The 23,525-nt window shown below is 40.3% G+C and overlaps 1 protein-coding gene across 1 annotated transcript in view; it reads right to left on the bottom strand.

Moving 5' to 3' along the window:
* The window catches only part of LOC308143677 (solute carrier family 12 member 9), a 69,001-nt gene that overhangs the window by 11,766 nt on the left and 33,710 nt on the right, over nt 1-23,525 (bottom strand). Inside the window, exons 8-9 of the mRNA XM_080514562.1 lie at nt 20,445-20,527; nt 12,468-12,592 (exon numbers count right to left, since the gene is read on the bottom strand). Coding sequence (XP_080370688.1) covers nt 12,468-12,592; nt 20,445-20,527 — 208 coding nt within the window. The remainder of the gene's footprint in view (nt 1-12,467; nt 12,593-20,444; nt 20,528-23,525) is intronic.

Genomic DNA, 23,525 nt, shown 5'->3' with positions numbered 1-23,525 from the left:
CAAAAAGCCTTGTTGAATATCAAATGCTTGACACCAACACAGCTTCCTAAATAAGAATGATCAGCCTGTTATTTGCAATTACCAACCAGCAAAACCACAATTGTCATCACCATCTATCAATACACAAAAGATTGAGATACAATGAATCAGTTCTCATCAAAATACATAGTTGTAAACATTTTCGGAAGCTAGAAAGGCTCTTGCTCATTACATTGCAGACACAAACACATACCCTGCAAAGCGGCTTTAATTAACACCGAGGTTTATATATCAGTGGGAAGAGTCCACGGTGAGCACAGAAGGAAATGATTTCACCAAGAGGTCTTCAGCCCACGAGGGCTGCGACTGGTCTAAACAGCAGGGTAAAGAATTACGCTTTTAGCATCGCCCGCCAACTCTTTACACACTTCCGCTAATATGCACGACGCCAATGCTAAAATCTGCCGCATCACAGCCAACGTTTGTGCCAAATTGCTGATGATGGCCGGAAAATAAACACCACTAACAAGATTTAGGTGGCAGGGGCGACCGACCCTTCTATGTCCCTAGCATTATGGCGCTTTTTTATATTCAATTGGGAACATGGAAGTTGCTGCATAAAAGCAATCGATAAAAAAGTTGATTTGCTCAAGCAGAAAAATCCCCTGTGACATCTTACGGAGACAATTCTATTAAGCACTAATATGATCATCAGTTAATAACGGTCAAATAATACGGTTTATGTTAATCAACTTGCTTCATCTCGGGACTGAAATTTGAGATTTTCTTTGATGAGATAAAGTGGGGAAAAAGATTCAGATATTATATACGAGGGTTTTTAAAGAGTCGGTTATGAGATGAGAGTTCATCCCAGAAATGCGTTTAAAAAGATAAAGCAAGAAAAGTCCTTCGATAGCTGCGTGCTCTAGTCTCACACCTCTGCTGAGAACCCCCCCCCCCCCCCCCCCATCAAAAAACATCAGTTCTTCATATTGAGGAGGATTTAAACAAACCACTGAGGAATTCAGTGCAAAAGCAGCTGAAACTAAATTAACATTCTCCTAACAGTCGTCCACCTGCCCGGGTTTAAAAAAAAAAAAAAAAGAAAAAGCCAATGAAATGAGAACCTCGTACTGAACTGCTGACATGACGGCAGAGCGAAGAAAAATATATGTTTTTAGTCAGAGTGGTGCTCCTCTGACCTTATTCCCACACTACTGGATCTGTTTTGGAAAGCAGAGGTGGATTATTTTCATTAAATGAAGAATTATGTTGGTTTTTCAGGTCGTTTTTTTAAGACTTTAAACATGACAGGTATTGATCATCTTCAAGTGGTTTGAGATTTGCTTTGGTACAATGATAAGTTATGATCATGCAAAAAAAAAAAAAAAATCAACCATTGTATTGGGAACACCGACGCAATCTAATAGTGTTTAGTGCATTAAATCTTTTCTCAAGTTCTGAACTATTTATTTATTTTTTTTAATATGTTTTGAATGAACAGAAGTTGGAAAAGAACGTAAACTAATTCTCTTCTAAAAAATGTCAAAAGTAAAGAAGTATAGCAGTTTGAGAGTGACAGTGCCATCTGGAAAATGAAGTAATTTTCACCAGCACAGAGGAAATCTTTCACGTCGCTGCTACACCCATTAAACTATTTCATTTGTCTGGGTTTCACTGGAAACTTCAGTGTCATATGCAAGTCTAAATATCGTCTCCACAGATGTTCAGAGCTCTTGCTGAAAGGAAAATGTTTAGGAAACATTTAATAAATGCTTTTTTTTTTTTAATTGTTGTTTGTATTAGTACCATTTATTAAAACTAAAGCGGGTTGCAAATTTTTTTTTTTTTTATTTTATTTTACAAAAAACAAAACAATATGGGGATTTTGGTCCAATGGCTTTAGTTTTAATTGCCCACATAGTACAGTCAGAGTCAGAATTACTTATTTCATCTGCATCACTGAGGAGTCATAAAGCAACATAAACAGTTTAAGGTTAGTAGCATATATATGATCAAGTGGGCATTTTGGCTCCATTTGTTATTGTGATCATGTCTGCTATAACACAATGGTTAATCACATTACAGTGATGCAGTAGGTGCTTTTTTTTTGACAAACTATGACGGCAATAGCAACAATAAATCTATTTCAAAGTGTATCAGTCTATCAAACAGAATTGTGTTCAAGGGTTAATTAACCAGCTGAAGTTCAGTACCAGTTGGTTGATGCAGTAAGACAAGGAGTCTCATGTTATTCTTGGTGTTGCATTCCTTTGCTTTACCCCCCTCCCCCCCATTATATGTGTACCAACAAATTTACAGAACTGAAAAAGAAACGTTTACATTGTGTTAGCCAAAAGCATCAATAATAAAACAATTTAACAGTGATATCCATTCATCTTCTATATTACTTTATCTAATTCAGGGTAGCTGGAACAGATCCTGGGCTTATGAACAAATACATAATTTATCATTTGAATCAAGGAGTTGAAAAGGGACACATAATAATGTGTTGTATTAGCTGTAATAGTTAAAATGATCTAAAATAAGGACATAATACTATTTAGTTTGGATCACTTGAGTTTATTTGTACCTGAGAGAAGCTTAAATAAAGAACTCTGTTGAAAACAGAACATTTTCCTTAATATCTCATAGGAACTACTGAGGAAAAATACATTTGTCTGGAGTCTTTTTTGCAATAATTACAGAATAGCTTTGAAAGGAATTAAAGAACAAAACCATCCAGTTTCCTAAGTGACCCAGTCAGAGTCCAGATGTGAATTCAACAGAGCTGCTGAGCTGCGTTAAGAACAGATATCCCACGCATGTGGATGAGCTGAAGCAGTTCCGTGAGCGATAATGGTTCAAAGGTCCTCTTGAACATTATGCAGCTCTGATCAAAAGCTATTAGAAGAGCTGGGTTCAGCTTATTGCGGCCGAACGAATGTGATGAATCATTCAAGTCAAGGTTCACATCCTTTTTGCAGCGGCACAGTAAATGTTTAAAGAAGTACTTTCAATAAAGACATGAATGAGTAGATTAGGTTGTGTGGTAATCGGAACAGCACATTGTGGTTGTCTCAACATGGGACTAATGCGCACATCAGATCAATTTTACGACTAATTAATGCATAAAAAACAAAAAACTTTTGAAAACGTCTGCTCATATCAACTTAACAGCCTCATTGTATGATATTAATACAAGGGATTCACCAATACCAACACCAGAATCACGCAGAAGGTTTTAAACTACACTCACAAAGTTACAGATACAGCCCGGGGAGAATCACATGACGTCATCCGCCATCAACGGCGGCACACAGGTAGAGAAGAGACGACCAGGTCGTCAGTGGTTTAGAGATTCTTTAATATTAATGACAACTACAGAAGTAAGGCAGATTAGAAATGATATTCTATCTATAGCAGACAAAAGATGTTTTTTTACATCAGCAACTTCATCGCCTGATGTCGTTTATTAGTTTAACTCCTCAGCACGTGATTCTGAGCTGTGCTAAATGCTAACGAGTGTGGGCATGAGCACACTGGCGGTGCTGCATGATAAACATGATTGAAGTGCACGCCTGACACCTACGAGGTGTTGAGGCTGGCAAGTTATATAAATTCTATTGTCAAAGTTTCAAAAAGCGTTGATCCAAACCAAATGAGGTCTCAGTGTTTGACGAAAGGCAATTAAAAATGCAAATTCTCCACATACGCACGCAGTCATTTCCTAATGCGTAACTTCACAGCAGCGTCAAAACAAATGTGGAGTTAAAGCTGAGACGAGATCAATTAAAACAAAAGCCACACTGCTGCTGCTTACTGCTCACAGATCTCTCACTGTTTGTTTGCATGGACTTCTGCAGAAAGCAGAGAGTAGGGTGCATTAGCTGTGCTCAGTGCGCTTTGGGCACGCGTGTGGCGCTTTTAAGCAAGAATGAGCGTGGGGGGGGGGGGGGGGGGGGGGGGGTACTTTGTCTGATGGGAGTGCTCGTGTTTTTGGAGGATTGTGTCATTGACACCGATTTCCCTGCAATAACTGAAGCTGTGCCGCTCCGTCAACAATCCAAATGGTTACCAGCTGTAATTGCACGACGCCGCTCGAATGACCGGCCCGCTTCCTCCACAGATCCACTAACGGTCTTAAAGCTCTTTGTAAAGAGGCATGAAAGCAACAACCACCGAATGTGACGCAGCGGGGATGTGCTCATGTGTGGCGAGACCGCCGGAAAGATGAATTCAAAGAGAAGACACAAAAGAAAGAAATGGCCGTGAGGCAGCCATTAGTCATCCTGTTGGTCAAGCCGTCTACACTGATGAAGACGGAGCCAAAGAGAATGTACACAGATCTGAAAGGTGGAAACCAGAAAGTCTACGTTTAAGCTTAAAGCTCAAAACAGCTCAACACGAATGTTTTATATTTGGTTTGGAAGAAGAGGGAAAACTTAGAAAAGACAACTAATTTGTGGTATTATTAATGTTTGTAGTATTTAACAGTTTTAAGGCGTTTAAGAGTTAAAGGTATCCAATCATTGGATACAGGTACATTATAAAGCATGTCTATTTGAAATCACTCATAACATTCAAGCATTTTATCATTGGGAACAAGAAGGTTTAATATCCTTATGGAAAGACTTGAAATGGACAAATTCTCCATCCAACTATAGGCTTTTAGGTGAATATCCATCTCTGGATGAACATGCCTCGTCGATGTGATCAGAGGAGGAAGGAGACATTGATTGACGACAAGAAAGGAAACTGAACCATTAACCCGTTACAACCCAAGGCCGGCAGTCAACCTCCAGCTGAGAAAACAAAAGCCGAGGTTGCATTTCACACAGACGAACAAAAACTGGGCATTAAAAGACTTGACCCAAAACATCTGCGGTCTGATCCATGTTTTTCTAATGAGGTGCTGCCAGAACATTGAAATGTGCCAATGCTTTTACATGGAATTGTACAAGTTTCGGTTTTAATGTCTGATCTGTCCAGTTAAATAAATTACTATGGTTTATGAGATTTGGAAGTTTTTGCATTGATCTGATCTATATTTGACACAGAATCCCAGTCCCGCCATTGTTAATGTTTACAGCATTTTGTTCTCACATGGGTTTACCCCAAGACTGTCTACACTTTTGGGTTGTTTTTTTTGAAGGGAGGGGCATGAAATTGACCTCTAATCATGTTTATCAGTGAGATTTCCTTTAGCAGAACTTGTCGGTAAAGGTTCGTCTCCTCTCTGACTTTACAGTCATTAATAGCTCCATATTGATTTTGCCTTGTTTGTCAAGTTAAAACTTTTTTGCTACATCTCAGCAAGAGAATACTAAAATTCATAATGCTGGCGTTGGCATTTCTGAACAATATACTGATTAAAAAAAGGGAAATTCTCTCCCTGCATTAACCCCCCGTGGTCCTTCTGACATCCGGCATGGAGCTGACTGAGGTGTTTAACATGAATCGCCAGTGTTGGGATTAAAAATCAGCTTTGTAAAATTCAAAAACTGTCAACTCTGCCATTTCGTCGGGTTCTATTTGATCCCTCTTTGCCGCCTTTACATTCCAGATGAGTCACAAAAACACAATCCTGTCAGCAGACAGTGGAAGAGAATCCGATTTGATGGGAAAACAAACCCGGCATCCAAATTATAAAAGAGCTTGATAAATGGGTGGTTAGCAGCTCTTCAAGGCTGGGACCGGGTGGGGTTACAGATGTTTACTTTTGAATAGACAGATGAGTGAAAACCTCTCATGTGGCAAGCAATTGTATTAAAACTAAGATTTTCTGCAATTTTTCAAATGGATCTCAACATCTTGACATTCCAGCCTTAACCTCGCTCGTTCCCTCTCTTTCTACGTCTACTGTCTTCAAACTCTGCTTTCATTTCCTCTCGAGTTGATCACTTGACATCGTCATGGCCCACAATTCTCTAATCTTATCCTCCTTCCATCCCGGAGTGTGGCTGTAATTAGGATAAAAGCTCCTCCCGACCCTCCCTCACTTATCCTTTTTGTCTGTACAGTCCCTATGTTCAGTCGCCACGCGACTGATGTCACTTAGCTGATACAGCAAAATCATCCAGGACAGAGGGAAAAACACACCACCAATCAAATCCTGAGGGATATTGAGAAAAAGGAGGAGGAGGAGACGTGGCACTCAGCCAAAAGACACCTCATATTTGAGGGGAAGTGGGGACAGAAATGATAGAACAAGCAGACACGCCCAGAGAAGACTGCCAGGAAATGCCAGAGCCTATAAGTGAGGGAGGTCAGTGAACATCAGAGACGTTACGTCAGGAAAAACGGCAGATAAGACGAGATGCACATAGACATGGACCTGGTAAAGGTCCCCAGACCACAAGTGCATGAACAAATTCAATTTGTGCACGAGAAGCGAAAAGGGCCTGATTGTTCTGAATCTACTTTCTTGGTTAGTGATTTTAACATTTCTCGGAGATTGAAGATCTTAAGTCAATCTCAGACTCAACAATTTATTTTCATGAAGACGGTTTTAGTTTCTGAGACTTGGTTAATGGAACCTCAGAAGACTTGTGAGTAAGATGCCTTACATTCAGGGTTTCAGATTTGAAGTAGCTGGTTGGTGAGGGAAAGGCGTAAAGTGTTCACTTGTTCCTAGTACTTAACTTACCCGGGCAATTCTCATTAAATGTTGTTTTTTTTGCAAATCTAATATCACTTTGTAATTGTATTTCAACCTGTGAACTAATATTTTTCCAATGCTGTCCAGGAAGTTAATACAAGTTTCTAAAATTTTTCATGGTATTTTTTTTTCACTGTACTAAGTGAGTCACTTCAAGTTGAAAGTACGTTTTCTCAGACGATTAAGCTAAAGAGATGTCCATCTTCGATAATCCATCTGTCTTCTATACCAGTTTTTCTTAAATAGGGTTGATAAAAACGCTGGGGCTCAAAATTGTCTTGACAGTTCAATCAGAATTGGGTACCAACCACATATTTTCAAGGTCGTTGGTCAACACAGTTCAATATGTTCATATTGGAGTTGAAGTGAGTATCTGTGAAGACATAGGCTTACAGCTGTTCTCCGATACTGACCTCATAAAAAAAAAAAGGGGGGCAATATGAAGTCACCATGACTTTGATTGAAATCCTTAAACTTTGGCCACCAGAATTATATCAGTCTGTCACAGTAAGAAATCCCAGCGATACTGCATTAAAGATAATTTGACAGGCAGACGACTTGATAAAGATAATGACAATAGATTTGTATGTTACTTGTCCTTTAGCTCATCGTACAGTGTATACAAGAGAGTCCTCTGGTCTTATCGCTCAACATAATGGAGCACACTTTATTGTCATGGTGTCAAGAGACTCTCCACCTAAAACGGTTCGTCTTCTTTTATGATATAATCCACAATATATCATGAGCAGCTGTCACACCGGCCTTCTACTCTCAGTCCTGAGGTCTTCATCTTTGAGGTTGGTTTATCATCAGGCAGATATTGCAGCCTGGATCTTGTTTGAGATTAACAGACATCAGACAGGATTTTTTTTTTTTTTTTAAAGTTTCTACGGATCTCTGAAAAAGGAAAGATTAAAAATAAAAATGTAATTGACATCTACCCTAGTATGACCTGTCAGCAACATGTGACGCGATGCACAATACTTGCATTCCGCAAAAATCTTTCTTTGACTCCAGCAAATGATCTACATATCTTATATTTACATTCGGAATCCTGGCAGTCATGACTTCGAAATGTCTGTTCTATCAATCAATTACCCACAGCATGGGTCTGGTGTGAATGCCGAACTCTTCAACGTGCGAGTATGAAGACCTTATTTTACAGCGGCATTAAGATCAGGACTCATTGCTGGTGAATCTTAAACCTTTATTCTTTATCCCAAACCATTATGTGACACTGATTGACAACTTTTTGCCAATCTTCTGATGTTGGACGACTTCTTTTAGGCTTCACTTGTTGCTATATATATATATATATATATATATATATATATATATATATATATATATATATATATATGTGATTCCTGAAGAGTTGCACTTTGACTTCCATAGAAAATCACCCCAGAAACAATTTGGTACTCAGTAGTGGCCAAAGATTTAAACTACATAGTTTTCAGTTTCTACCATTTCTCTAGAAATGGACATCGTTTTCAAAACATTGCTGTGTAAACACGAAAAAAAATGTCTGAATTGGAAACTTATTTCACTTTTAACGTTGTCATGTTAACCTTTGGTATTTACATTTTTTTTAATGAAAGATGTATGGCTTACAAAATGCTGCATTATACCGTACGGCTACCTTTGGCTCAGTACAAGGAAAGGAGCTAATGAGGAGTGACTTTAAAGGTTGTGAGGATTAAAGTTTTTGTTCGCTGCCACCGTCACAAGCCGGCACCACCATTTTCCAAAGGGTAACGCTCCCACATTGTTCTTGAAACTACAGAAAAACTCGTCATGTCCAAAATCATCCATTAAGACTAATTAACGGTGTTAGAAATTATGTTATCAAAATGTCTGGTCTGAATAAGCTCCTGCACCTTTATCGTCAACCGTCATCAAGTCATCCCCCGTCATTAAGACATAATGATCCCTTAACAACCTATTCTCCCACTTCCAGCCAGACAAAGATGATGATCCATCTGGATTTGTACGCACCCCCAATCTCATTTAATATGTTCCAGTCAAATAATCACTCTGACTTCATACAAAGGACAGGCCCAACAAAGTTTTACGTTTTTGAAGCTCGTGGTAGCACATCCAAAGCCGACTTTGAGAATACTGCAGTTTTGTTTTCCAGTAAACGAACAACCCCCCCCCCCAAAAAAAAACTGTACGTTTCTGTTGAGCTGCCAGTGTCTATTTGACTGAAGGTCACAGCATCTGTGAGTTTCACAGATATCCTTTGGCGCCAGCGTGAAGCGCTCAGTTGTGTCCTGAATCGTAGCCAGTGACCCCTCTGTTAAACATGCATGTGTTCAAGCGTTTTTAAGCCACTCGTCCGAGCTGCTGTGAGCGGGACACGCAGCAACACCCCTGAGGAGTGCTCTCTGCAGCCGATAAAGCCGCAGCCAACATAATTCTCTCCCCGCAAATCGCACACGTGCAGATAAAAAAAAAAAAAAAAAAAGCAAACTCGTGCATTTCCTATGCACTCACCATAGTGTGATGAAGATGTCAGACAAGTGCCAAGACTCCTGTATCGTGTTCACCTTCGCTTGTGTTAAGACAACATAAACAGACACACAGTGAACAAAAAGGCATCTTTTCCGCCACATCATACGTTCTCCCTCCCTCCTAAACAACCGCAAATTTAAAGGAAAAGGGAAATATTTCTGCTAAATTAGTTATGCTAATTACAGAGCAGTTCTCAGGGGGAGAGACGGCGCTAAATGGCTTTTAATTCTTTTCGCCTGGAAAGAGATGTGGGAGAAAGCCAGACAGAGCGGGGGGGAGAGCGAGAGAGAGAGAGAGAGAAAGTTGAAAAAGCCAACAAAAACAAAGTTTAACTAAACACATAAACACATGACGTACAAAATGTGCCTGGTGACACAGCAACAGAGAACTAAAGGGAATAATAAAGTCATGGGAGGATGAGAAGGCAACCGAAGCAGGCGGACGGCCAGACAACAAGTCCCCTTATCAGCTCCGGGGGCCCCCGTTAGCCAAGAGGGAGAGCACGGTAGCTGAAGTTCTGCGGCTAAACTTTGTGTCCTGTAACCTTCGCCAGCGGTCACCCATTGATAACACAGTCCGAGCAGATAGTGGGCAGACACCAGAGGAAACGCTGGGTTGTGCACAAAGTTATTTATTCCATCCCATTCACTCTTGAGCAACTGATTCTTCACCAAATGCTGCGGGTTGATGTCGACAGTGCCCTCTTGTGGTCGTAGATAGATACTGTGACACTGGTATGATACAAGGGATAAGTGACATGCACGACTGAGATGTGTTTGAAACTTTTGTAGGTATTTGTGATAAACAAACTGTTGAATGTGTGACCCTTTTAAAATGTTTTTGTATTCTGCATGAACTGGCTATAATCCTATGAGATCATATATGAGATATGATCTGTGTATGAGTTCTAGATACAGCCAAAGCCAATGTGTTTAATTCCAACAGTCGATTTAAATATCTAAACTTTTCATTGAACAAAATGAAACATTCAGTTAAGCTCATGACGGCAAAACAAGCTAACCCATGTTAGAAACATCCAAACCCCACTCACAAGAAGCATCTGCTGATCTGACATTTCTATCAAGAAAGCTTCAGGTGCATCATCAGAAGGAAAAAACGTTCAATCTCCATGGGTTCACAATTAATCGAACGATTGATAAATGTAATACTTTGCTGTATTATACATTCATAGTTCTTCAAAGGAACCAGAGTACAAGAGCTGCAGGCTTGTAGGAACGTTGGAACCGGCTTATGAATCTGCTATACGCAAAACATTGCATAGGAAAAGTGTGATGCTTTCCAAAAACACCACAACATAATCTAAATTCGAGGAAAATGTCTTTCCCTGTTTATTGGCGTATCCTATGTAATAACAGGGCTTGTGCCCACCAGCTGAAACTCAGATTCTGATGTTCACAGGATGCTCTGAACCTCTACTAAGAATCTGTTTGAATTGAAGAAGATCTCAAAGAAGAAATGGTCCAAAGTTCACCATGAAAATCATGGAGCCCTGATCAGCAACTACTAGAGAACTTGTTGTAGGTAATTGTTGCCAAAAGAGGTTCAAATACTGATCAAATCTATTGTTCAAGTCCTTTTTTCCAGCAGCACAAGGAATGTTTGATGGCTGTGTTGAAAATCAAATATTCAAATAGTTGGTTACTCACACCACACACAGATCAGAGTTCATTACTGATTCATGCAGAATTTTATTTCTACAGTACACACACTGACATTCACTTCAACCAAACGTACCAGAGGTTATACACTAAAATATATTGTCTCATATATGATTCACCAGCTCAGAGTAGCAGCAGTTCCAGCATATGGAGCCATCACACGGTATAAGGACTAAAACTAGAGTCACCCAGATGTGACATTTTTCTTGGAAAAATACTTATAAAGCAATTTTGTTTGCATATTGCTTTTTTGGTGACCTTTTTTTATAAGAGACATTGGAAAATTATCTGTGCTTTTGTGCATAGCTCCCATTGTTATAAGTGCTCTTGTTTCCCTATCAAAAGGCTGGTGCTGTTGGAGTGTTTCATCTTACAGGTGACTCACTCCTCAACAGCGAATGCCCTGAAGCAAAGTACTCAATTCCTAACACCTCCAAACTGCAGCAGTGACAGTTCTAATATGCAATTCAGTCCACTTCATGTACTATCAAGCAGCTGAATAAATGTCTGTAGTGCCAAGAATCAGTGCAATAAGAGATTTGGATTGACTTCAGAATGTTCCAGTTGGTTTACGATGTTTGCCACCATTAGGCCGGACAGATGACCAAGATGGATTCCTATTACAGGTGAATCAACTATCCCAGGGGAGTATTCCGTACACTGTGGAAGCCACCATGGTTGCTGTTCTCCATCTACCCCCACATGTGCAGAAGAACTATTTACTACGGCTGTGGTTCGCATGAGCAGTGGCAGCGTTTCAGAACCTTTACAGTTTCCATGGGGACGGAGCTTTTGAAATGGCTCCGACCGCTGTTGTGTAAATAGACCCTAAAACACAGTGAAAGTTTTCTGTTTTCGCTTGTATGAAACATTGCATCAAGCTGTGCAAATGGGGCCTGAGAATTCACGTCAAAGAAAGACCCTGAGACAATTTCTACTATTATAGAGCAGAGCTGGAAAATCTGATCGCATTTATTTTCAAGGTACATGCTGGCTTATGTATAAAGGCTCAAGTGGGCGTATACACCAGCATTTGTCTTACATTTAAGGTTTTTTGACAAATTGGAGAGAGGTTCTGCAGCGTGTTGTAATCTGGTGAGTGCTCCAGGGAGGGAATGTTGGGAGCCCCTGATCAAATACTAATATTACTAGTAAATGGGTGGTGCAGCACCTCAGCTCAACCTTAAGTTTAGAGTTTTTCCCTCTCTACTGCCAAATGCAGCCACAAGAAGTTGTGCCGCACAACTAACCAGAGTAAGATAAATCCCGACATGGGGCGGATGTATGCAGCTGGTGGTGTGGTGGACCCCGTCGCTTCGAGAGGCTTTTCACAGATTGTAGAGAAAACATTCCCGGGAGCAACAGGCAATAATACACAAATGCAAACACTGTAAATTCAAGCATTGTAATGTATGACTTAACCATCGTGTTCCGGTCGCACTCCTTCCCGAAATACATACACTACAGTTTTATTCTTGGTCCCTCTCCAACCTGAGCATGTAGGCAGAGGCCAGTTTTATGTCTTTTAATTAGCACGCCTTCATTGTGGCAGCAAGCTGGCAAAAATGGGGAGGGGAAAAAAAAAAAAACATTGGAAGAGAAGAGTGTGTTTAGGGGATACATGCATGTACCTGAAATTGGGAGCGGAGGCCCACTCGAGGGCGAGGCAGGCCAAGTCCACGGCGGCGTACACCAACAAGAAGAAAATGGTCACAATGCTGGCGATGGTGTTTAGCTTCCCTGAGAACAGCACCAGCTAGAGGGAGATGGAAAAAAAATGAAAAGAAAACAAATGAAGAGGTGGAGGGGTAAAAAGAAAAAGGAAGGATTAGCATTCACGGCAACATGTTATTCGGAGAAACGTCGTGCAGAACGGTGCATGCTAATGTATTCTTCACATGACCTTTTCAAGCGCCCGCCTACTTTTCACCCTTCCCAAAAAAGTACATCTAAAATATGAAATCGGACACATGATTTGCATGATAATGAGGGCACTGGGTGAGAGTACAAAGAAAAATCTAATTTATGAGAAAGTTTACCTCGATGCCACTTTCCTTCTCTGGCAGAGGCAGGAAAGCTTTTTTCTTTGGAATGATGAGAGGCTGCATTCCATTTCTGTGTCGTTTGTCAAAATGACTGACATGCATGAAAACATGATGTCATCATTTGTTAACACCCATTATTTGTAATATTTTTGTTCCCCTGAATGATTGTGAGTGAACGGCAAACAAATAAGATATTTGACACTTTAGACACATCCCCCCCCACAGACATTGTAAAACACCATTCTGTTCGTAATATGTCTGATTTGACTGGTCTGCAAACAATCTAACCATTGTGATGAAATATGGGCTAATTATTTACGGGGAGATGAGGATCATTGCCAACGGTCACCTCCAGCTGTGCTTCAGAGAAGCCTGGGATGTTTTGGCCCGATTTTAAACATTTCTTCCACTTGAGCATAATTAAGTTCATAAATCTGACCATCATTGGATTTTTCCTCCTTGCCTGGGTCAGACGATTTCTTGTGATTTTACACTTCTGAATTTTCCCCCCACTTTTTTTCCATAATTTTTTCCACACACCGCAAATCACTGAAATGTGACATCGGGTGTTTGTGTTAAAGTGAACATAGATAAATTTAAAATATGTTCTCCTTTGAAGACCTCACCTTACATGGTATGATCTTTCAAATTAATCTTCATGCACAGCAGATTCCACTCATTGTTGTTTATACGTGAAACGCATGAAAAATAAAATACTTTAAAAAGAATTATGCTGTCACTGGGCACAGGCATAAAAGTTCACATTCTCATGTAGAGATTTTAATTAAGTAGTTAATTAGGTGGGAGGTTTTGCAGATTTTCTAAGCCATGGATCTCTAGATAATTGAGCTTTAGCCCATTTGCATCCAAAAAGGCCTCTTGAGAACTTGCGGCAGTCCGATACGATTATCAGGCTGCACTGCGGCGAATAAGTGAGATCAAGGACGGATTTGCAAAACATCTGGGGAGGAAAAAATTAAAATTTAAGTGTGTGACATTTTCTTGAAGACCCCGAAAGGACCGAATGTGGTCTCCTGGCGCCGCGTTGGGAGCCACTGATTGAGGTTAATGCTCGGCTTTAATTAAGATGCTATCTGCTGGACTTCTGCTCCGAGTTGGTCTCGGTCGCTGTGGCAGCTACACGGCGACACAGCCAAGTCGAATTACATTTTACATTCTCTGCGCCTGGATTGGAGGAGGAGTTGTACATCTAATAATAATGACAGTAGTCCACTAGGAGGTTCACCGTCTCTGACAGGAGTGCAGCAGCTGAATTCTGAGAGGAGGGAAATGATGACCTTATTATAAGCTCTGCTCCCTGCCGTGTTCTCCGACAGCACGATGTGTGAACATGATCTGCGTGCAACCCTCTATGAGGAACCGCAGAAGTGAAGAGGGTTCATCTAAATTCGTTCATCATGTCACCAAAACACTTTTTATATTATGACTACCAAACAATTACCCACCATGCTAGTGACTTAAAGGATTTCCATTGGTGCTTGGGGGAGTTCAGAGTACTGCGAGCAACAATGTTGTTTCAAGCCCAAGTAAAGTTAACCCGGACATTGATTTCTTTACTCATTCAAACCCGAAATTCAAAACAACCTGTAAACTATCTAGCACCAAGACCGTTAAACATTGATAGAAAGGAATCAATTGAAACTTGCATTCAGTCAAAACATGACCCTGTCCCCGATATCTGTCATATCAGTGTTTTTTCTTGAAGTAATATTGCCTAATAGAAATGAAACGTTCACACGCTAGTGCCGCGTTCCACGTCAAGGTGTCAAGACAAAATTGCGCTCATGATGTCGGGGCTCACATTAAGCAAAGTGCTCATTTGACCTCAGTTTGTTGGGTTCGGTCTATCCCTGACAGAGATGTGCACACTTGTGCTACTTACTTAATATTGTGAAGGCCTCTGAAACAAAGAAAAAGTGGTAGACATGGTGTTTTGTGTCTTTTTGGGGTACAGCCACAAGTTATTGACTGCCTTGAGGGTTAGAGGAGTTTAATTATATTAAAAAGAAATGCAAATCCACAGTGAGCTGCCACGTTCGCACACAGGACAGGATCAATCACTGAGGAACTAAAATGTTGATCCCTTCCATTTCTTCGTGGTTAATATATATGATCAGCTTGCAGTCTGGTGTGTTCCTGCCCAATCTCATCACACACCTCTATTACTACTTTAAACAGACTTGACAGACTAATGATGCAATCCTGTCACACCAAGGGTGAAATATCGATCATCTCATGCATGCTGCATTTTTTTTGCTTAACCTGTGATTAATATGACTCTAATCTAAATATCATTATTAATTCTTGAGTGTAAACAAACATGAGGCTGAAGTTCTTTGTACGCTCCACTTTAATTCCACATTTGTATATGCACTCTATTTTTATCTCTATAATCAGCTCAATCAGACAAAAAAAAAAACCCTAAACCAAAACACAGCTTAACTATACATTCGGTGTCCTAATTACTCTCATTACTGTTGCTCTCTGCTGAATTGCTGAACTGTGGCATTTCAAGTCTCTAACATGGATATCATTCCAATCGTAACCTTCCCACTTAGCATATAGCACACCTTGGCTTTGGCGGGAGGAACAGAGTGTGTAAATCTTTCAGGCAAAATACCTCATTAGCAGCTCTGTACTGTGGGAATCGGTTGTTCCATCATCATCATCATCATCATAATGCTAAAGTCTGTGTGCGAGTTGCACAGGCTGGTCGGGCAGAACAAGGAGGCAGGTACTGTACTGTGCAAACACTGAACGGAGTCTCTCTCGCCAATTACCATTCCTTTTTACGACTCCGCTGCAAATGGAGGATATTGTCTCGCGCTCAAGGGCAAATGATCGGTAAGCAGCAACACTGTGACGGGAGCTTTGTGACCACAAGGCAGAAATAAGCCGAGGTGAAGAGAGAGGGAGAGAAAGAGGAGAATGGGGTAATGATAGGAAATTGAGATTAATGATGTCACATTATTGACAGGCGGACAGAGAATAAAGCACGAGATGGAGTGGAGGAGGGTTGAGAGAAGAGGAGAGGGGCAAAGAAAGAAAATAGGTTAAAGAGAGACAGAGAGAGAGAGAGAGAGAGAAAAACTCTGACCTCTGGCAGTCAAAGTCGTTGGGGGTGTCTGCGTTGATCTCCTGGGAGCAACTGCAGCTTTAATTACCCATTAGCTCGGACACTGGCGGCCACAGACAACCACTGTGATGGCCTGCCGCCCGCCCCAGCGAACGCTCACCTTCTCCTCCTCATGTGGCCATCTGAAAGTGTTTATTCTAAACTGAAGTGTGCATAAATTGCCATATATTTCTGTGAATTCGGTAACTTTGGACAATCACTTTTACGGAGTAAAAACAACCGAATTTCCAGGATCTTCTCAGGGTCACAAGTGAAAATCCAACATGGTTTGGACTCTGAAGTATATGAAGTAGAGTTAAGATGAAACTAATTAAAAATATTTGGTTGAAACCAACAGACACTGTTTTAAAATCAATTGCTTGGTCACCAAAGATATGGACTCTCCAAATAAATTATAATAATTCAATAGCAATTCTTAACTAGAAAGTGGATTCAAAATGACATCTTCATTCCAACTCTAAATAAATAAATAAAAACTTTGTGTCCTAATACTTCCACAAAAAATATGTAACATATTTTGATTCATCGTTTTGTAATATACTTTGACTTTATACTGTGAATATATTGCCATTTAAAGATATTTGTAGCAATCAGTACAATGTGACTGATCACATCTCGCCGACTATTCTGGAAATCAAACAAACAAAGCTTCATTGGAGGTCATTTGTTACTGCCCAGGCTGGATATTGAATCAGGCTTTCTGTGCATGGCAAACTGATGAAAATGAACGAGATGTATGCTGAAGAAGCATGCAATAAACCCTAGAACTCTAAAGGGGTAAATGCCATCACAATAAACAGAAGTCATAATTTTATCTCAGACACATTTATGATATGCTGCTGTTAAATCCAGTCGAATCAACATATTCCCAAACTTTCCCCAAACAGTTTTACCTCACAATACCAGAAGATTGTGTATAGAGTCGCTCAAAGAAGCTACATGAGTGATACGCAACAATAATGGCTGAAGCTCTTGGCTTAAAGAGTTTACGAGTAATTTATATAGATAATTTACAACTGGACCAATCTGTTTAAAACCCCCCAACTTCTACCACCAACAGAAAAGAGGAGCCAAAGAGCAAGAAGTGACTCAACAATTCCACCCATACAATCGAGGCGTAACACAAACTTTGCACAGTGCCAATGTAGGGGAAACAAAAACCAATGAATCCAACTCAGGATATGGTTTTGTGTTGAAATACATATTGTAATGCCGTAACAAACTGCAGTGTTTCTTTGCAGAGGGGGAGATGTTAAGTAATTGTATTAAAGCACTTTATTTTATTTATTTTTTGCTAAAAATAGTATTCTGGTACATCATATAGATGAGCTGTCCTCTATTATCTACATTCAAGCTCTCGACTGTGAACAAAAGCTGTAGGAAATTAACACGGACAGGAAATTACACACAAGGGTGTCCATTTTAATAAGTCTGCTCACGTCAACTATGGACTTACCAGGGAAACCAAGAGTACAATAGCTTTGTGAGTTAATCTACATCAGACATCTGATCAAGACCACAGGCACAAGTGTTCTGGTGGACCGGTTGAAAGCAGATCCAACTGGGAGGACATGGCACGGAGATTCAGTCCCGTTCAAGCCCAGCGACAACTCTTTCACTCTTACATCAAGTAAAGTTGCCATGAAATCAGATGGATTTGAGAAACTTTGCACTTGTTGGAAGTTATGGTCTTGTAAATGCTTGAGAGCTTTGGACTAACCTCCAGCCTTCTTTAACTTCACCTCGGCTATAAAACCCAATCCTCCAGCATGTTAGTGTGCAAGGCAAGATTGAAATCACACTTTTGTGATCGGTGAATCTTTTTTTGCGTTGCAAAAAGATGCCGAGAGAAGGAGGAAGAGAGTCAATGATCACTGGTGGCGTTGGTCACACGGCCAACGATTTCCATCTAATTGCTCGTCCTCCACTGCTGGGGAGTGGTGAGATATAATGAGAAGAGGGCGAGGAGAGGGACGATGAGGGAAAGAGAGACGGGGCGCAAGTAATGACAGGCCATTCAGCCTTTAACACTCACCTCTCATAATGATAGTTTAGTCAGGCCTATTTGCTTCCAAGATCTTCCGCCTCCTCTTTATCTATCCTCACCCTCCTCTTGCCTGCCAATACTTTCTCCTCAGTCTGAATCGACTTCTTTCCTCCATTTGGAAGACACAATGAATAAACAAAGGGGGGAAAAAGAATACGACATGGATGTTTTTTGCCGTCTTTGACAAGAATCTTTGTCTCCACCTCAGTCAGGACTGTATTTATATGCTGTAATCACACCCAGGCTTTTTCCTGCGATCATTCTGAGGAAGACTGTACTAATCACAGAGGACAGCTCGTCCATTATTGATTGTTTGGTGGTTAAATAATGTATATATCTGACCATGGCACACCTTTAAGACCTAATTGCGCTTGCCGCCATATTAATTACCCTAATTCTTGGAACTGCACTTGATACTTAAAAAGTTAAAGGAACATGAATAGTCTGCAGTAATGATTAAAGATTTTAGAAACTGCAAACAACGTCACAGAAAGATCCATGGCAACGGCTTTCAATGCTGACCGAAGTAAAAGCACCCAGTCATTTATAAGCAGCCACTGTACGGTTGGTTGGGAGGAGAACAAGGTTTCAACGAGGCTTCAAGTGCATTTCCAGTGCTTGGAGGCACTGGAAATGCAACATTTTGCAAACAGCCCCGAGATTAAACTTTTTTTGAAAACTCCTTGTCTCGAAATGGGAAAACTTTTCGAACGCACTCAATGTCGGTGCAAATGAGGAAAAGTTTTTTGAAACGCTGCAACTGCGCATGTGCACCATGGCCGTGGTAAAAGGTTCTTCTGCACATTGGCGAGTTGATGCACAACAACAAAAATGTGATTATAATTCAACTTGGTCGTTTGTTCATATCAATGCCTGCGTGTATGGTTTTATTACAAAAACAAACCATGCCCACTCCTGGCCTGTCATGCTCGCGACATCGTTCTCAAAAGGCTGTGTCGATGTGAAACTTTTTCTGAAACGGCAGCTACACAAATCTATGCATTTCACCCTCACCCTAAAGAGCACATTTAACTTGTAGAATATGGCTTAAGGTTTGTGTGAGCTCCTCTTAGGAGAACTTTAGTCAACAAACTGCCTTTCTTTGATTAGTATTAGTTTAAAGCAGAGACACAGAATAAAGGACCAGCGTTGCATGTGGATGGAGTCTGAGGACTCACAGGAAACAAAGGCATTAAACTGCCCAGGGTGAATTTCATCGAGATCGGAGGAGAAAACATTCTGATGTTCTTTCCCCGAGGAGAGCTTCTTTGACGAGGCTTGACGCTCCAAACAACAGGAGTTTTGGCTGCTTTTAGTCCGTCTCACTAACCATTGTTTCATTCATTATTCAGAAATAATAGTACCTTCTTTGAAGCTTCTCTACTGCCATCGGTCCCACAGCTCAGCAGGAACTCTTCTCAGATTTATTGGTTTTCAGTGAAACATTTAGAACCAAGTTCAGTGTTCTCTGTATTTGTCTTCATTTGAAGTTCTAATTTATTGAAACAATCTCTCCAAAGATAGCATTTCTTTTCCTTTTAAATGACACCTAATTGTTGACAATTCAGGGTGACAAAAAGCATGGGAATTTGGACAAAATGTGGAGTTGAGGACCAATTATTCAAGATCACATATGGATGCACGCACAGGTGGAAGGAAACATGCGAGTTAAATTTGAACACGACCATGAAACACAGCGAGGTTCAGAAAGAATTTCCGTCCTTCAAGAACTGCTCCAGCTCAGCTACATTCGACTGTCTGCGCTCATTCAACATCGCCATTAGTCTGGACCCTGACTGGGTGAGTCAAAATGGCAGATTCTTGTTTTTAAATTCATGCTGTAGATTTACTCAAACAGGCAACCTGCAATTATCCTGAAGGATACCTTGATAAAGACGGAATTGAATTATCTCCCTATAATGACAAGCGGTCAGCCAAGCACTGAGGCAGCAGAGCAGCCCCCAAATCATGACGGATGGATGAGATGATGCCCTAATGTTGATATGCAGTAATATCTTTATGTTGAAGGTTCAACTTTAGTTTGATCCCTCAACTTAAATGACTCAAAAAGTGTATTCATGCATTAAACATTTGGAGCCAACTGGGTTGGGTCCTTCTTGCCAGTGGGAAGTATTCATAGTACTAAATGGCATTATTTATGAAATACAATTGAATTCAACAGAGAATCTTTACCCTTTACCCGAACGAGTCGCCACAATCTGTCTGTCCGATCCTTTTCTATTTCCGAGCTGGAACAGCCGGAAGTCTCTGCCTCTGAATCTGGTGCCGATCACACTTTAAGTGCATGGCCTGTGAGGTAGTGAAGCATCAAAAATGACATTCTGTGAATTTTACAAACCTGCACAAGGAACCAGGATATGAGCACAGAGACCCAGGGGTTCCCACTGTGGGATGTCTTCTTCGCCGGCGACAACACTTTTCCTGCAGGGATGAAAGGAGATGCGAGTGAAAATGAATTTCAGGCAAGTCTCAGCATAAAAAAAAACATTGAACAGGAGCCTGAGCATTAAAGCTGCTTTCGAAATCCACAACAATGCGATGAATGAACATCCCCAGTTCCAATGGAGAACTTTAGGAGAACTTCATGAGTTACATGTCACTTTATGTAATAACTCCTGAATAACTTTCACTTCCACGCCTCAGCCTCTCAGGTCGACAATATACTCTTCTAAAGTAACCATACCTGCACCAGACTTCAGGAGAATAAATAGAAATTCTATCTTATGGAGAGCCCTTTCTCTAAATTTTTGATTCTATAACGAAGAAAGGCAAGCATGACAAAATTTGAGTTTGTACGTTGACTTATACAAAATAACTATAAACAGAAATATACACATTTGGTAGTTACTTGGAAATAATCTCCACCATCTGGTGGTTGAAGTCTGTATTGGAGATGTATAGTTTTAACTCATCGTTTCTGATGGCCTGTTTCCTTTGAAATCAATAATAAACTTTCATTAACACAGAAGAAACAAATGAGTCATTTGAAAATATATGATATGAAAACGTAAAAAAAACAAAAAAAAAAAACGTAAAAGCATCAATAAAAGTCGGCTGTCTCATGAAGCTTTGTAAAAAAAAAAAAAAAAAAAAAACCTGGTAGACCATGAAAAATAAGTATGTTAAATGACAGAAGAATCCTTCCCCAATCTGGAGGAAAAACCTTTCCATAAGTAGGAAAGTCAAGAACTTTCCAGGAAGCCTGCATATCTGTGTCAGATTCAACAATTAGGAGAAGACTTCAGCAGAGCAAGTACAGAGGGGTCACTGCAAGATGTAAACTATTAATGAACCTCAGAAACAGGGAAGCCAACATCTTAACAACCCTGTTCAGCACTGGAACAACATCCTATTGACAGATGAGACAAAGATCAACTTGAAAGCGAGAAAAACAGATGACGAGAAGGAAGTGCTCGAGGTCCAAAGCAGCTCACCTCATCAGTGAAGTGTCTTGGTTGTGTAATGACATGAGGTGTACGGCTGCCAATAGTACTGATCGTCTTGTATTTATTGACAGTTGCTGGCACGTCTCTGGGTGGACAATGGCTGCCAACCAACCAAAGAGTCCTTGAAGGCAAATAAGAGAAATCTTCTCCAATATCCAAGTCAACCTCTTGATAACATTTAGTGGAAATTCACTCGAAGAGTAAAGAGGAAATACGTCCCCGGAAAAAGGAGGAAGTTCAAAAAGGCAGCAGGAAATAAGCAAAGTATCACCAAGAACTAAATCCAGCCTTCGATGATTTTAACATGTTCAAAATACCAGGCTGTCGCTGGCGGTGGAAAATGTTCCAAAGTTGATTGAAAATGACTCCGTTATACATGATTACATGAGTTTACACCCAAAACTCTGGTCTATTAAAAACATGGCGGGCATATCACATGAGATGCATTGTGGTTCCGACACTTTTCACTGAAATTAAAGCAGAAAGTCTGTCCTGAAACTATCTTGGCTGTTTTGAGTTCAAACACATTGTAGTGAGCCAAAAATTGTCAATTGTGTTGATGTCTGTTTAGCCTCTGGCAAGAGGAAAGCATCTGCTTCACTGGTGTAAGGTTGTGATCCTCATGAGCCACGGTCATCCTGCCAGAGGCCAGAGTTTGAAGGGAGGCATACAATGGCACTGTCAACCCAGGTGACGAACGCCTATCCAAGAAGAGGGTAGAGCGCAACTGCAACCAATCATCATCTGATTAAAGCAAAAAAACAACAACAGAAAAACGAATACCCCTACAGTGGGCCTTTGTTCCTGTTGGGAGCAGCAGCAGACTGGAAAGTTATGATAGGACTGCATCTCTCTGTTCAAACAACTTTAGCAGCACCTGATCAGCAAGACTTGCTTTTTTTCTCTGTAGCTGAATGTTTTACAAATTAATCATGATGGTTGAAAAAAAGGACAGTCCATAAGACTGAATGGTGAAAGTACTTTTTTTTTAATGCTAAAGGCTTCTAAATTTGGTTAATTAAACAAATTAGTCAACTTAGAGTACAGCATTATTACCTTTTGCATTTCATTTACTCTAAAATCCATGGTATTGTCAGATTCTTGTCAACAAACACACCCAACGTTTGTTCTGCTAGAAAGCAACATCATAAGTATCAAATATTTCTTAACCAATCAAGACGACATGTAATGTGTCACAATAACAATGTATCCACATTGGATATATTGCATGAGTCTTGAATAAATTAACCTAAGGCTCCATTTACAGAATATTGTTCAAGTGAAAATGAAAAACTTAACTGAAAATGCAACTTTTTTTGAAAATGTCACCGTGTAAACTGGGAAAACATTTCGCCCGCTGTAATAAAAAGTTTTGTAAATGTGCAAGTTCAGCAGAGACAATGCACAGAATTTTTCTGTATAAACAAAAAACTTTTTGAAGACATTTGACAATTAGGTAAAAGTCACTTTCACAAGACACCATCTTGCAGTAACCTGTGGGGATTTTATGTACTTTCTGAAAAAGTTTAATAAAATCCTAGCATGTTTTAGTAATTGCACATCACATATCCTCCACAATAGGACGATCTGGTTCAAAGATCAGACTGAACGTGGTCGAGCAACTCAGATTTCTGTTGCTGACATTTGAATGAAAATGTCTAGTGTTTAGTCAATGAAAAGAAAATGAGATGGACTCAGTGGGTTGGTGATGCAGGAAAGACAATAAAATAAGAAGAAAATGAGTATCCTGCGGAGCTCTAAAGATAAACTGGAAGGCAATAAGCTTATGCACATCTCATTGTGAACACAGTCGCTCCAGTCACAGCGACAAAAAACGGCCCTGAAGGTGGCGAGCGCAGAGGTTGGGGCCGGCCACAGATGTCAGAGGAGAATTGGCGTTAAAAGAGTGAATTTCACAGCTGATGAAGGATCAGAATTAAATCAGTGCGACTTTAAAGTCAAATCAATGGAAT

The sequence above is a fragment of the Blennius ocellaris genome (assembly GCF_963422515.1).
Source record: "Blennius ocellaris genome assembly, chromosome: 2".
Classification (NCBI taxonomy): Eukaryota; Metazoa; Chordata; class Actinopteri; order Blenniiformes; family Blenniidae; genus Blennius; species Blennius ocellaris.
The sequence above is the reverse complement of the archived record's forward strand: the minus strand, read 5'-3'. Positions and strand labels throughout refer to the sequence as shown.